A 17,217-nucleotide genomic window follows, 5' to 3' on the forward strand; every position below is an offset into this window, starting at 1 on the left:
ACATATCTTCATGATCTCGAAAAAGATGCTCTTAATAATTCATGCACTTTAAGTTCTTTACCAAACTAAATAGAAATCATAACGAAGGAAAACCCTAGCCTCGATGACCTAAGTAAGGTACCAGCTATAGCTAGTTTCCTTGAACTAAGACGTGAGTATAACACGTACGTACTATAATGCATGTATAACGGAACCGGTATAACCTTAAAAAAAGCCACTAGGTAGTGCCAATTGCTATTTTCAATTCCGATCCTAATGGCATATATATTGTCTTTTCCCTAAAATGTGTGTGTGTAATATCTTTAGAATCACTTCTCTTCCATTTAAGTTTCTTAATATCTTGCTTCCTGATCATATGCACGTTTATTATATATGTACACAATAACTTATCGACACTGACTTCAAAGATGAACGAAAAACGAACATGAAGCTGGGATCCAGCAACTGCGCGCTTATGGCTGCTGACAGATAATTAGGCACACAAGTGACACATTGAGAGAGAGAGAGAGAGAGAGAGATGGGTACCTGACTACTAGCACTGTATACAAGCTTCTTGACCCAGTCACTCCTTTTTCTTTTCTCTCGTACAATCATTTTAGAAGATGATTACGAAACTAACCAGATTAGTCATGAGGTTATAATATAGGTCTTAAGTTTTGTTTAATAGGAATAAAACAAAACTCAGATGTCTGGAAAAGGGACAGTCAAATTATTTCAAGTAGGTAAGGTTAAAATAAAATTATGCATGTTTTATTTCTTGGTACCGGCCTTTGACAAAAAGAGTACTGGCATACCTAATCACCATAATATCTTTCCAGATACTTGATAACTTGTCCCCAAAATTTTAAACAAGATAATGATTCAGTAATAAAAAGGATGTTAATTCATAAAATTTATAGGTTTATAGGAAATTTGGTAGTATATAATTTGCTTTTTTTTTTTTTTTCTGCAGAAGAACTTTTCACAGAAAAATCTGCACATCAGATATTGCTGCTGCCCTATATTAAACTCTAGCATTATCCTTAATTAAGTACTGTTAACTACTTAGCTAGCTTCCTATCTAGCTTAGTATATTGATTGGAACCTTCTATGTAATTCAGGTATATGACACATAACAATTCCTATCTTAGATCTACTTTTATTTTTACTAAACACTATTAACGGTTAAATTGTATAGTATGTCATCTTCCCTGAAGATCATATCATATAATACTTTCACATAAATTTACTTCTTTCATCATTCTTTTGTGATCAGTGAGTAGATCATGCAACTTGTGTGGAATACACAACTTTAAAAGCATAATTCTAGCGATGCAAATATCAGAATTGCTAAGAACACATTAACAATGTCCATCACCATTTGAAAATAGAAAAATTCCACAAATACCCAGAAAGTACCCTTCATCATCATGTACAATATTTCTCCACACCCCACCATTTTCAAAAAGACACAAGCTAATCAAGTAACTACACAACTAAAGAAGAAACAAAAGAGAAAAGAATTACTCAATCCAACCAATCAGTACACTTTCCTCACTCGAAGTCTCGAAACATGTTTTCATAGAAGAATGAGAAAGGTAAAGAGAAATTTGATCCCACACAGACACTGAACAACTAATCGTTGGATCTCGATCAAGCGCTTCTGGCAAGCATTTCCTGGAATCTCCTGTAAGACTCCTGCTTCTCCAACATGAACTTCTCGTGACAGCTCGCGATGAACAAATCGGCCAGCTTATCGATCTCATTTTCATCCGTCTCAGTCTCCATGGATTTTTCATTCACCTTGTTCTCCTCAAGCCATTGAAGATACCCCGAAAGCTGCGACTCGCCGCTAACCTGATGCCCATGACCGCCACATTGCTCCTCGGTTGAAACTATTGAGTTCCAATTCGAGTCGTAGTACAAATGGCTTGTGGAGGTGAGACCATCGTAGACGCGAGCCGGCACCGGTAGGACATGGGTGGAGGAGCACCAGTTGTAGTGCAAGCGGAATGAGCCGAAGAAGATCTTGTTCTTCTTCTTGTTCTTGCTATTCTTTGTAGGGTAAATAAGTTGCATTGGCTGGCTGACCTTGACGACAAGAACGAAGAAGGATATGGTTTTGGATTTGGCTTTGTTGAGGTACCGAATAGCACGGCAGACGTGGGAGATGATGAGGGTGCGGATTAGGGTTTTGAGCTTGGTCATGGAGCTGAAGGAAGAAGACGACTGTGGCGGGGTTACGGTGGAGAAAACTTGGAGAGGAGGGAGGGTTCTTAAATTGGAGGGCCCATCCATTTTTTTTTTTTTTTTGAGTTGCAGAGTGTGTGTGACTACAAGCTTGCCCCGAGTGGCCCTATTGAAATTTCGATATATAACGGAATTTGATTACAAGCTTGCCCCTTGACCTTTGGATTATTTGAAGAAATGCCATCCAGCTTTTGTGACCAAAATGGCACTTTCGCTTTTTATGGGAATTTGAAAGCTGTTTTGAGTTCGAAGGCCGCGGTAAGTTGATTTGAAATAGTGGCAGTTGATGTAATTATACGTTAAGTTGGGGTTGGTTTTTGGGGAGGAGTGAGGACGTGGTGTGACGTTTATGCTGGCGCCAAGATCCCGAGACCAAGGGAGTTTATGGTCGAGAACGACTATTATGGCTTAAGCTTCGCCGAAATTACAAACTTACTAATATGAAAATGTACCCGGGACTTGTCCGAAACTGTGATTTTTCCATTCTCCGGCCGGCCACAGGTTTAGCTTTTTGATACAGCAAGATCTAATCAAATAACAAGGTGCGACAACACGCATGACTTCCACTTATTTTAGATAGTAACAAATTAACTTATCAAAATTTTTACTTATCATGGATTCTTTGATCAATTAGAAATACTAGAGGGGAGGGAAATATACAATTCTTGTCTATGATCCACACTTTAATTAAAACTTTTGTAATCCCTTAGTTCTATTTAGTTGTATGAAGAAAATGGAGATTCTCTAGATTAATATATATGAAAAAAAAATTATTAGACAATGGTCCAGCGCTCTTAATTGGGGGTTAAATATATATGTATGAAAATAAATTTTTGAATATCAATCTCATAGGAAACATGTAAAGTTCTAAACTTATATATATACTCTATCGGTCTAAAAGAAAATTTGTGAGGATTTTGTGAAGCAAATAGTGTTTACTAGTCTAGGTAGTCGTCTGAAATCACGCCTATTGGTGTTTCCAGCATTTTTCGTTGATGTTATTTTTAGGAGAATTGAAATGCTAACTCACATCCCTTATTCGAAAAAAAAAAATTGGGACGTCGACAGAGAGAGAGATTGACATTAATTATCTCTTTTACCACATGTAAATATAATAAGCTTTGATCACTCCATAAAAAATCCAAGTGGCAACTATCAGAAAAAAAAAAAGGGTAACAACTTGATCAAGATATTGCAGACTTAGCTCGATGTTGAATATATGGTCTCAATAAAACCGTACCCACACCTTGATGTAACAATTAAACTAATTAATTAAACCATGAAATCCAAGAAAAAAATGTTCGTATGTTTGTTGTTGACGCACTGTAGATATCAATACAAGCTAGCATTGACTTACTACAGATGGAGATCGATATATATATATATATATATATATATATATATATATATATATATATATATATATATACATACGGATTTTCTCAAATGCGGAGGTCCGCACTAATGATTTTGGTGCGGATTTCCATCTTTTTACTACTTTTTGATCGAATTTTCTCATCTCCACCGTCTAGTATCTAGATAATATTGTGTAGATCATCTCTGCAAAATTTCAGCCAATTTTGTAATCGTTAAGGCCCTCAAAATCGAATAACAAATGGACGGACCGAATTCTGTCGAACATGAACCGTTCATATTTTTAACAGAAAAACGCAATTTTGAGGGCCTTAACGATTATCAAATTGGCTGAAATATTTCAGAGATGATCTATACAATATTATCTAGATACTAGATGGTGGAGATGAGAAAATTTGATCAAAAAGTGGTAAAAAGATGGAAATCCGCACTAAAATCTTAGTGCGGACCTCCGCAGCCAAGAAGGGCTATATATATATATAGTACTGGCATGGGGTGAAGCTTATCTATCCAAGTTTAACTTTATCCTCCAACGTTTTAATTGAGAAAAACAAAATGACCACAATAATACAAGGTTTCTTGCGGACTAGGGGAGCAGCTATATTAAATACATTTGACTATGTAATAAGCTAGATCCAAATAAGATGATGAAACTTATACAATTCGAGAAGTTACCCGTAATTAATCGGAGAGTCTGAAGCTAAAAACATGTCATTCTTGTCAAGGTCAGTACTCCGTTAGTTCCCAATAGCTTGGTGATCGATACAGGAAACAATAATATTACTAGTCAGCTATAGCATATACACTATCTTATTGCTCCTCAATTTCCAGTAACTTGCAGAAATGATGTGTACATGAATGTACAAATGTCACTTGCATTTGTTAAATGGAAAAAATTCAAGACAAAAACATATGACAATATATTGATTTGCTTGTGATCGATGAAATTAAGAGACAAGTTTATACACAATTTCTATGCAAGTGCTGGGTTTTGACCCTGGTCTTGTGCACAGCTGGAAAGAAACTATCTATATTTATCTACCGGAAATTAATTAATTTGATCGTATATTATATGCATGTGAGGCACGTTACGTATATATAATTGGTAAAGTAGGTAACTGTTTAACTAACCATGGTATATAATCAACTATACTGAAGTGAACAAACCAAGGTGATCATCTTTCATGCGGCTAATCCTTTTCAGTGTCGACCGTACGTGTTCCAATTATTTTCTGGGCAGGTAAAAAGTCCATGCCAAACTTTGAACTTAATACTTGATGATCAAAGTCTGGCCTCTGTCATATATCCACCTCTATATTGTTATTACTTGATGCATGTAGAAAACACACATCAAATTAGAAAAATTCGATAGAGATGAAAAGACATGAGCATCTTATTTAATAAGAATTACATATGTATTGTATAGTTGTAGCTAGTTCCCACACATACAAATATATCTTGTTAAGTTTATAAAGTCAATTACCGTTATTACGGAAAGATTTAGGCTGTTCGGATGAGAGATTTTGACACACATTTTTATGATTTTATGTGAATATTTCTCTCATAAAAGCTTAATATGGGGGTTTCCTTAACTGATGATAACTGTTTTTTGGTTACCACATGAATCTTCAATGTGAAAGCATACTATAAATTCTCAAAGTGATACAATACTTTGCAATACATGAACAACTCAATACACAAATTGAAGGAACAACTTAACAAAGCATCTTGTTATTTTTCATGACTATTAAATATATTAGGATTTGAATAATGCAAGATGTACAAATATCATACATGTCACCTGCATATTAATTATCTAGCTTTCATTATCAATTATTTGCAACTGGTAACACATATAGTATGGGGAATAGTGGAATACTATGTGCTAGCTCCATCACCAGATTCATTACTTAGTTATAAAATTTACTTTCACTCTTGATTTTCAAATCAAATGCTTTCAATGAGTCATCAAGAAATACAAGGCAAGATTGAACTGTGCTTCTCCTGACAGAAGCAGGTGCATGAGAATCTGAAGAAACATCAACAAATAAAGAGAAGAAACAATAAAGCAAACGATGCAGTAGGTACAGTAAGGGGAGGTTTCAGCCCTCCTCTAACTTTAGTACCAAAAAGATCACATTCAATCACACTGGAAGATTGGTATACATCACCTCTCCTTTATTATATTCTCACAGAATCACTTGTCTCCATCAATGAAAGTCCCATGTAATTCAACATTTCAGCTTTCTATGTTTCTCAGCAGTTCTTGTGTCTCCTCTTTTATTTGTGTTCTTATCTGCTTCCAGACTCGAAGCTACTTTGGTACAATGCGCCCATAGTAACCAAATTTCTAGCTGTAGCTCTAAATTAAGATACATGATAAACAACAGCAAATATCAACGTTCAGTTCTACACTGTGTACATATTTACCTTAGAATTCAACTTCTGGTGAGATCATCAAACCAAAAAAGAACATCCGGTGAGATCCCAAGTGAACCACCTAGCTACTATAGTTGTCCCTTTCATCTTTAGTCAATAAAATCGATCTAAGTCGCGTAATAAAGTCGATATATTTGGACAAAACAATCAGCTATATATGTGTGTTTACCTGCAATTTGAAATTTTATGCAGGAGGTGGCCCAGTGAACATGACGGGATGCATCTCCAGCTTTTGAGCTTTTTATATTCCTATTTCCTAAGCCCTTTTACCAGAGTTGCCTCCTTACTTGAAATTGAACAGTAAATAAACACTTGCGCTTAGACGTTCTTGACTAATATTCTGATCATACTATTTTCAAATTTTAGTTTACTTAATGACTATATACTGTGGTAGTGTTAAAATCTCACAAAAAATATAGATGTGCATATAACCTATTTGGACTTGGGTGTATATGAACAAAAGGAATTGAATACGGTCTCAGGATCGGATCAGATCCTCTTCTTTAATTTATGAATTTTACTTGTTAATGATCACGGCCTTGTAAAGTATAACTACAACGTATCAGATTTCTGGTCAATCATCTTTCCAATATAAACTCTGCTAGCTAAAAACTAAATCCTATACTCGAATTCCTTAATTAGTGCTAAGTAAAAGGTATTGTTTTGGCATGGTTAGCTGTCTCTAGCTAGCTGGCTACACTCAAAGACCAGCTTGTGCAGAGGTCATCACTAAGAGCAGATACTTTCAGAACAAGCTTGTGCGCTGAGAAGCTGGATCCTTGAACTACTTTACTTCTCCAATAGGCGAAATGTGATATATACACGCATTTAGCTCTATGATGATGATACTAAAGGTTAGTATACTACACGCATTCGGAAATGCAACTGCGCATTGCACAAGAAAGTAAAATACATAATTCATTGTACATGCCGAAATGATTTCACCCCAACAATCAGTTGCACATTGCGGTAGGTTAAACGCAAAGCTCTCATGATACGATCAAAATCCCACATCGCTTTCGCCCATGGATTTTAATTTTTTCTTCATGCACAGGAAATGTGTTATTAGTGTGGTCAGTGACACTGGTGTGTTCATCAGCAAGCCAGTGACATACATAAGTTTTTCCATACAAGTTTTCCACATATGGATCGTTTATACTGAGTTGATGACGGTGGAATCAGAGTTCCAAAGTTTGCATTCTCCTCCTCCAGTCTTGTCGGTTTAATGTTAAATCTTGATTGCTTGCTATGCATGAAAATTAGAGATCAGCACAGTAATAGAGCACTCTCTTTAAACTAAACTCACACGATAACTTTATTTAAGGGTTAATTCCTCCTATGGTGTCTAAAGTATGACTACTTGGACAATTTAGTACCTGATGTATGAAAATGAACAATTTGGTACCTGAAGTTCTCATTTGTAAGTCATTTTGGTACCTCTATCAATTTTGATCATATTTTAGGGTTAGTTTCGTCATTCTACCCCTAAACTCATTAAATTCATATTTTTCTTCATTTCTTCCTATAAATGCCTCTCTTTGGAGGTCATTAAATTGATATATCTACTCCACTTAGCATCTATTCCGCATATATCGAAAATAAATGTTTTTTCTTAATATACTTATTGTATCCTAATTATTTTCTGCAATTGTATTTTTTTATGAAAATATATATTTTTAAATAACTTATAATTAAATTAATTTAGATTGATAGCTACATTATGAAAACTTATATACGTAAATCATTACAGATACTAAGTGGATGAGTTATCAAAATTTTAGTGATAATTTAGAGGCAATTTGGAGGTATTATGAAAATATGAAGTAAAGTAAAGATAGGATGACGGAAATAACCCTGAAAATATGGTCAAAATTGACATAAGTACCAAAATGGCCTAAATTTGAGAAATTTAGGTACCAAATTGTCCAAATAGCCAAACATCATGTATTATAGGAGGAATTTACTCTTTATTTAATTTACACCTAATATGTAATTTTAACTGACTATGTTGTCATTCTAACATGAGAAAGTCTTCCCTGAATATAGTTATTGACTATAATTGAAATTCACTATTTCCTTGTTATCATCCATTTGAATTTAAAATATGATGCTAAAATATTAATTTATTTTTATTTTTACCATAATTGATTACACCATTAAATTCAGGTGATTATTGGTTTGAGTATATATTTCAATGTCTGTCCTTTCATATTCATTTTCTATATAAAATCCAATTATGGTTTATGTCTGTCTTGCTTATAAGAAATAATAGGAGGCAAACATGCATACAATACTTCATTCATGTGTCTATGGAGAACAAGAGTTTTGAAAATAAAAGGGTTAGTGATTAGATCATGAAATTGGCATAATGCTTTTTGAGATTATGTTTTTACTTTCTAGACTCACATGTGGTATTTGTCTACGTATAACAAAAATGTATACTTATAAAGTATGTCTTTTATTCTTTGATTTATTTTTCTCTTATTGGGTCTATTGTCATATGATTCATATCAATCGCACGATAAAACCATCTTAACTACCACATACTAGCTTTACCTACAAAATAACTAATATGTAAGTGATGATTGAATTTACCTACAATGTAAGGTGTTATTTTCTTCAATTATAGATATAGTATAGTAACCTAACCTAGAGAACAAAGAAATCTTCAAAAAAAAAAATTATTCAGGTATCATACAAAGAAAAAAAATCTAATGATAATGTACTTTATTGAATAATCATTGTATAAAGACTTTCAAGCAAATGTACATAGTTAACTCGGAATGATAGAATATATATATATATACCTAAGAAAGATGTTCATATGAAAAATAATCCTAATATATAGGTGAAGAAAAAGTAGAAATTAAATCAACTTTTGATTAGGCAAGTAAGATAAAAACATTACCTTTACAATATAAAGTTTAGATTATCAAAAAATAAAATCTATTAAAATATTTCAATTGGGAAAATTCTATCATTTTGGCAATCATGAAAATTTTGATGAAAATTGCAATTAAAAATGGATCAATAAAAAGATCTACAATTAAAGTATTTAATGATGACATTAATTTTGATAGTTGACTTATGTTTAGCATATTTAAATTGTGCCAATTTGTGCAATTTTTCTTAAAACAAAACCTAATAGTTTAGCCTAATTGCCAATTTTTTTGGAGTGGATTTAGTTTAAAATGAGGTTTCAAAATTGGGTGTATAATGAAATACCCCTAGAAAAATGTGGTGATATTGCATATGAGAGGTTTTAAATACACATCATAAATCTCTTAATACACACACAATTATTTTATCTTTCATAGAAATATGATTTAAGTAAGTTAAATGGCCATAATATACATTATTATAGGAAAAGAGGAAAAGAAAAAGAAAAACTAATTGATATCTAATCGTCTTTGTTATGTACTGTATATCCCTTCTCCACAAGTGTTAAATGGAGTTTGTAGTTGTAGACACAAGAAATTTAATGCAGTAAATCATCTTCATTAAATGATTAAATTGACCAAAAACCCGACAAAATTGCACACGTGGCCCAAAAATCAACAAAGTCAGTACGGACCTGAATAAAATTCGCGTCAACACATAAACGGATGATCGTAATCAAAGCTACGTGATTCCGATTTTAATTGGAAATTGAACGTCATTGACGATCGAAATGGTAATCGGACATTTGATTAAATTAATAAATTTCTTTACGGTTATAATTAAATCAATTATTTGAATATGTTTTTAGTTATTCTCATAACTAATTTTAAATTAACAGATAATACATATTGATTTAATTATACAATTAAAAAATATTATTATTTTAATGTCATTAAAATATTCTATAAAATAGAATATTCTTGACACTATAAATACCTCTTTCAACGTAAAGAGAGGGGGATTTTTTTGACATTGGAGAGGAAGAGAGCAATATCACTCTCGAGAAATCTCGAAGTCTCCCAAGTCCACGAAGAATCATCAAGCTACCAAATCGCTCGTTCTTCATCAAATCCAAATCCAAACTCAAGTCCACGAAGAATCATCAAGTTACCAAATCGCTCGTTTTCCATCAAATCCAAATCCAAATCCAAGCTCAAATTCTCAAGATCAAGTGCATGTCACCCTTAAGCCAAATCACATATGGAGATAGAATCAGAGGAGTTCACAAAGATTGTAAACCCGCGCTTGATTATCAATAAATTACATTTTATTTGTATACGTGTCTGCACTCTTATTTGTTTTCATATTCTCGTTCTACAATAGTATTCAGATAATTACATGAATCCTTCTATTGAGGTATGAGTTATATCTTCTCATATTAGTTGTTTTCTATGAGTACTTGATAGAGTAACTGTAAACCATTAGTGTTGATATTTTTGTACTTAACTAGTTCATTGTTTTGTAATTTGGGATTCTCTATTAAATATGATTGAGAACTTAATTTGGATCATTGAATTACTCTTAGAAGGCAGAGATCATGTTATTATGCCTTGCTTTATTCTATATGAGCAAGATGAATCTAGCAGAATACGTGAAAGATTTGAAAAAGATGAATAATAAGTTCATATATGATGTTGAATGTGTCTAGCAAAAAACGTGAAATATTTGAAAAAAAAATTATTTAAATGATAATTATACTAAATAATAAAATATTTCATGCTATATAGATAAAGAGTAATTTTGGTATTTTGGGGTGTGCATTTAAAGAAGAATTGACATGAAATTTTGAATTAGTAGTGTATTAAAAAGTGAATGTGTATTAAGAGAAATTAGATGTGCATTTAAAACTTCTCAATATAATTAAATATAAACTAAATTATAAAATAATTATAAAACAGAAAATAAACTTAAAATTCTAATAACGAAGAACAATATAGTAATTCAATAATAAACTCAACCAAATACCGAACAAGTGAAGAACGAAAGAAGTCATCGAGACGTGTGTATCACACACTGCCCTTAAGATGTTTAACAATTCTAGAAACTGCACTGCTAGCTAGAACTCTCTATCACCATAGAAGAGCTAAGAAACTTAAATAGAGAAGATATGATTGTGTTTAGGATGATTTTACCAGCAATGAATTCGATGGTTGTTATAGGAAATCAATAGGCATTGTATCACACATAGGTTACAAAGCAATAAATCAATATATGTTACAATCTTCTCCGTAACACACCGTTTTCAGAGAAGGTGAAAAGTCCAAAAAAGAGATTCGCGTGGGCATACACGCGTTTCCCTTGCGAAAGAGAATTTGCATCCCCTCCTCTGCACGTGCGCAAGGGGGTATAAAAAGACTTATACACTTTACAATCAATAACCAATGAATTTCATATAAATCATTTCTAACACTTCTCTTTTTCAATGTGAGACAAAATACATTTTCTCACATTTTAAGTAGCCATGGGTAACAATTTCTCATTCACCCACTAACCAAATTATACAAATGAACATATGATCTTATAGTCCTCATTATAGAGAACTCAAATCCATATTTTTTTAAACTAATTACAAGTGGAAAATTTAGTTTTAAAATGGTTATTAGACCATTTTCCAATAGAAAATACCACGGAAATGGCTCTGATGGTTGTTACGTATATAATTCAGTCAAATCTGCTGGGAGTGGGAAGCTTCATTATGTAGATCGAATTAAGGAGTAGAACAGGAGAACTAGTGCGAATTTTGCTAAGTATGTGTAGGAAAGTACGAATGAAGTTCTCTATAATGCAGTATTTCTATCACATCACACATGAAATATTAATAGATAAACTAATCAAAATATGCCATAACCCTCCCTGGATGTAATGATCAATCTGCAAACAATTGATTAAGAAATTCAGAACTGAAATAAGAAACTCAGAACTGAAAGTCTGAAATGAAAGTACAAATATTCATTTTTTGCTATGAAGGATTAAGTATGTAGGCTTTTCTATTTTCTCCAGAGAAGAAAATTGTGATTTGTAAATGTCCTTATTTAGTAATTTTTGCCTTCACCAATTAACCTTATTGAGACTTGAGATTAACCAAATCTTTACTAGGCTTATCATAACGGCCCATGAAGTTTTAGTCTATTCTAAAATTGTATTGGGGAGCGACTTGGGCCGACACTTGTATTTTTGGCCTTTACTTACGACAGCTGGACGACACTGTGTATTTTGAGAAGCTGCAGATTTGGTACAGATTTTTTTTTTAAATGGTCTACCTTTATTCAAAACCTATTGAAGGTTAGTTGCTTGAGGCCTTTTTGTAATGGATATATGAGCCAGCAAAACAATACGTCAATACCCTAATGCCTTCTGAATTGAAAGAGACTAAGGGCCAGTTTGGCCTGAGGTGATTTTTTTTTTAAAATATATGTTTGTAAATTTAATTAGCAACTGCTTTTAAAAGATTCATTTTGTAATTTTCAAAATTTATCTAAAAATTACATTAAAATTCATGAATTTAGATAATAAATTGATTCAACAAACACCTTAATCAAATTATTTAAGAATTTAAAATCATAATAACTCAGCTTAATTAAGCATTGCCGCGTGGGAATGAAGCCATATATTGTATATGAGGATGTGTCCTGCAAGTTCGCAAGGGTCGACAATTCATCGATCCAACGTACCCAGCTTTACTAGTAGTAAACTAAGCTGTACCAGCTCTTTTTAATGAAAACAAATTAAGCTGTAACAGCTTGTCAGCTATTTGCATTTTGTTATTGTGGCTATGTCGTTCTATAATACAAGACGTGGTGCTTGCTGGTGTACAATCGTTTCTTATATTATATTCTTGAATGTCTATCGATCTATTTGTAATAATTACTTATTAATTAGTAAAGAACGATGATTTTAATTGTCATTCTACTTGTTCAAAGAGAGTTGATCAAAGGACGCCAAGAATCGATAGCTAGTAGCTGATTTTTTACATTATCTGATTTTTTTCCATAGGATCATAATATTAATTTTTCCAAATAAGGAAAGAGCGAAAAATGGAAGCCAGCATTGGAGAATCAGACCTGTATTTGCTCATGTGGAAGACCGATCGAGTAGCTATCTTTCAGATAGAGCAGAGAAGAAGTCCTTAATATTAGTTTAAGGTTTTTGCCGATATAATTAAATCTTTGTCAAGAGGCTGGAGTTTGCAAGCATACAGCTACCCCTGAACTTTATCATCGATCGCCATAAACCAACAGGACACGATTTTGTCTTAAGTCTCGAATTTTATTGAGAAGCTCAAGTATTCCTTCCAACACATGCAGTAAGCTTAATTGTACTGCAGATCCATCATGTACCCCTGGAAGAATATATAATATGTATAAACAAAAAGAGAAAAAGAGGAGAATTATAATGGAAGAGAACATGCATGCATATTATTATTAAGATAGAGATACCTGGATATACAGTTTTTATCCAGAGTGAAGCTTCACTTTGAAATTAGAGAGTGAAGTTCCAATTTTGGCACACTTTTCGGTCAAATTTTTTCACCATAAGTGATTCAATATTTAGGTATGCTATTCAAGATCATCTCTACAAAATTTCATCCAATTTGACAATGGTTTGAGCTTTCAAAATTGGGATTTACATGAACGGTTCACGTTGAACAATTTTAATTCATTCATTGATTTAATATAATTTCAATACCTTAACGATATCCGAATCAGATGAAATTTTGTATAGATGATCTTGAATATCATACCTAAATATTGAATTGCTTATGGTGAAAAAATTTGACCGAAAAGTGTGCCAAAATTGGAACTTCACTCTGTAATTTCAGAGTGAAGCTTCACTCTGGATAGGGACTGCCTGGATATATATATATATATATATATATATAGAGAGAGAGAGAGAGTTGAATTCTCTGCAGATAAAGACATAATGCAACAAGGTATTAGGTTCTCAATCTCAACTCTCAATTGGAGTTCATTATCGAAAAAAAACTATCAAGTGGAGTTCGTCCGCCTATTCCAAATTAAGATAAATGAAGGGACAAAATTTCTTGAAATAGAGTTAATAAGATTTAAATTCAGTTAAAAATTCAAATTCAAATGAATAGATGCTAAGTTTTAGCTTTCTTGTGTCTAAAGGGCAAATTAGACTTGGTGTTGCATAAATACTTGATTGGAAGGGGTTACATTATTGATGAACTATATTCATGTGTGTTCATACGAAAGACAAATTCCGGATTCCTCATCGTTACGATTGACGTTGATAACATGAATATAATTGGTAATTTTGATGAAATTGAAGAGACCAAGGCTCATTTAAAGTCGGAATTTGAGACGAATGGCCTAGGGAAGAAGAAATTTTGTCTCGGCCTTGAGCTCGTGCACATGGCCGACAACATTCTTGTACACTAGTCGAACTACGGGCATAAAATGCTTCAACGTTTCACTATGGATCTATGCAATCCATTGTCTACTCATATGGCTGTCCGAAGTCTAGATATCAAGAAAGATCTATTCCGTCCTAAAGATGTTGATGAAGAGATTCTTGGTCCTGAATCCATACCTTAGTGCAATTGGGGTACTATTCTATCTAGCTCAATGTACTAGATCAGACATATCTTGCGCAGTGAACTTATTAGCTAGATTTAGCTCCGCGTCTACGCTACGTTGACATTGGAATGATATCAAGTATTTGTTTCGGTACTTGAAATGTTCCCTTGACATGAGATCGTTTTACCCTTAAAACAAAAGGAAAACCATTGCTGTCTCACTTCACGTCGGCGCCACTAGCAGCACCATCGTATGCGGCGGAGCCGCTGCTGGTAGACACGGTGTGGCGGTAGGCCACAGTGTTGAGAGCAAGGAATGGTCCCATCTTGCTCAGTCCTCCATTGCAAAGGCTCCAAATTAACAACCTCCTAGTTGGTTATGCTGATGTAGGGCACCCCTCTGACCCTCATAAGACTCATTTTCAAACCGGTTATGTGTTACCGTTGAAAATACGACGATATCTTAAGGATCCACTGAACAATCTCTTATTGCTACTTTTCGAATCATGCAGAGATCATTGTTCTCCATGAATAGTTAAAGAATGTGTTTGGTTTCGGTTACTTGTTCGTCATATTCATAATTCTTGTGGATTAGTCTTCAGAACTGATTAACCTACGTGCATTTATGAAGATAATGCCACTTGCATAGAGTAGACTAAGTTATGGTTCATCAAGTGAGACAACACCAAGCATATCTCGCCTAAGTTCTTCTGCAATGTTTAACGGCAAAAGTTCTTGAATGTTCAAATTAATCAAGTGAGTTCAGAATCCAATGTTACGGATTTGTTCACTAAGTATTTGCTTAAATCTACTTTTGTGAAGCATGTGAAGAGTATTGTATGTGTCGTTTGTTAGAACTTTAGAGTTTCGTAGATATCAGGGGGAGTTTACATCACATGTTAAGATTCTCAGTAATTGGTGCGTTGTGCTCTTTTTCTCCTTTGATGAAGTTTTTTTTACCCACGAGGCTTTTGTTTTGCTTGACAATGTTTTTACCGAGGCAACATTGTGCGTCATGCAACCTAGGCATCCGACACAAGGAGGAGTGTTCCGAGAGAATTACTATTCTACCTTTGTGTGTGTCTTACCGTCTTAGCTTGATTAGATTTCTTATAAGATATAGATTTCCATCTATGTATTAGATTAGGAATTCAGATCCTTCAAAAATTTGTCTATGTAATGCATATATATATATGCTCACATATTATTCAGTTTAGTTACAGTTCTTCTCCGATTTATTCTCGTACAATCATACTTGATCGTGTTTGGAATTATCTTAAAAGAGGTCTCTAATTTTGGGGTTTTCTCTACTTTTCTCCCTATTTTTAGATGAAGAAGTTCTCACCATGTTTAGAAATGGAAAGATACGACGTCTCTCTCTATCGCCCTATTTTGATGATTGAATAGAACTAAGAGCCAAACTCCAAAATTTATCACAGAACGAAGGAAGGTTATCACATAACCAAAAATTCCAGCTGCAAGTTTATGTGAACAAGCATGACCTATTACGCTGAAGGAAGGTTTAATCAGACCTCCCATAGTATTGGTCTCATTTCCGTTGCTGTCATTCTACTCCATCCTCACGCACTTCTCCGGCCTCTTTTGCAACGCGCTTGCCTATCGGAGTTCATCGACCGTACCGCTTTGTCCCGGCCAATCTCCTTCTCTGAAGCGAGCTCGCGCAAGAGGAAGAACGCCGCGTTAACTGCGTCATTGTATTCGCGCCGTGCTCACCTACTCGCTCATCTCCCATCCCTTCACTCTCCTCACTCTTATCGGCCTCACTGCCGCATGGATCTTCCTCCACTCGAGGATCGGGTTATTTTTTGGCTCAGATCAGAATCGTTGGCGCTGTCGAGGCAGACGCGTTGTTGACACAGATCAACATCGTCGGCGTCTTCGAGGTAGACGGTGTCGACGCAAATCGAAATCCGTCGCCTGGTGTCGTCGCAGAGAGAGAGAGAGAGAGAGAGAGAGAGAGAGAGAGAGAGACCGCTTGTGAGGAAGAGATTTGCAGAGATTAAGTTGATTAAAAAAGGACACTAATGTAATTTTGTATGCAAATATAGAAACAGACAAACATAATTGAATTGGTCAAAGTTTCGCCTTAAATTTGGGCATTCGGTCATTATCCCTTATTATCATTAATAATCTACACATGCATGCGCGCACTTGAGGAAATAGTTCGGAACATGAAAACTAAAAGCTGATCGAAGTATAAAAGACAAGATTCACATGAAGCTGTATAACTAACTCGATCAACTACGATCACAGATTGGAGTCCATCAAATTGGATTGTTAACTGTAGACATTTTCAACATCACAAAATGGCTCTTCTTATTTTCTTACGGTTAATTCATAAACATCAGAGATCATTTTTGAATGAGCACTTACGATAATTAAGGTGCAAAAGGCTAGGGTTCAGAGGGCCGGCAAAAACAAATTTTTTGATCGACTCATCCTTGCATATCGCTCATGTACTAAACTAATGTACACCTTAGTTAGAACCAGTCAAGAGATGAAACATTCATGATAGCAAGGAATCCACCTATGCGATTTCGCTTTCTAACAATGTCAATTCTAGTCAACACTATGTCGACACATTCGATTTCCTCATATTTATTTTCTCTTGATAATAATGGTACGTACATAAGCAAATTATATATTATATGCAGTTTATCCAGTAATATATGGTA

General features: G+C 34.1%; 1 protein-coding gene across 1 annotated transcript; it reads right to left on the minus strand.

Moving 5' to 3' along the window:
• Window positions 1-1,332: 1,332 nt before the first annotated feature.
• Window positions 1,333-2,317, minus strand: LOC126800032 (uncharacterized). The gene has a single exon (XM_050527319.1). It carries the CDS (start codon window positions 2,275-2,277, stop codon window positions 1,633-1,635), a length of 645 nt encoding a protein of 214 aa, XP_050383276.1. The 5' UTR covers window positions 2,278-2,317; the 3' UTR covers window positions 1,333-1,632.
• Between the last annotated feature and the right edge of the window lie 14,900 nt (window positions 2,318-17,217).

The sequence above is a fragment of the Argentina anserina genome, chromosome 6 (genome assembly GCF_933775445.1).
Source record: "Argentina anserina chromosome 6, drPotAnse1.1, whole genome shotgun sequence".
NCBI classification, from domain to species: domain Eukaryota; kingdom Viridiplantae; phylum Streptophyta; class Magnoliopsida; order Rosales; family Rosaceae; genus Argentina; species Argentina anserina.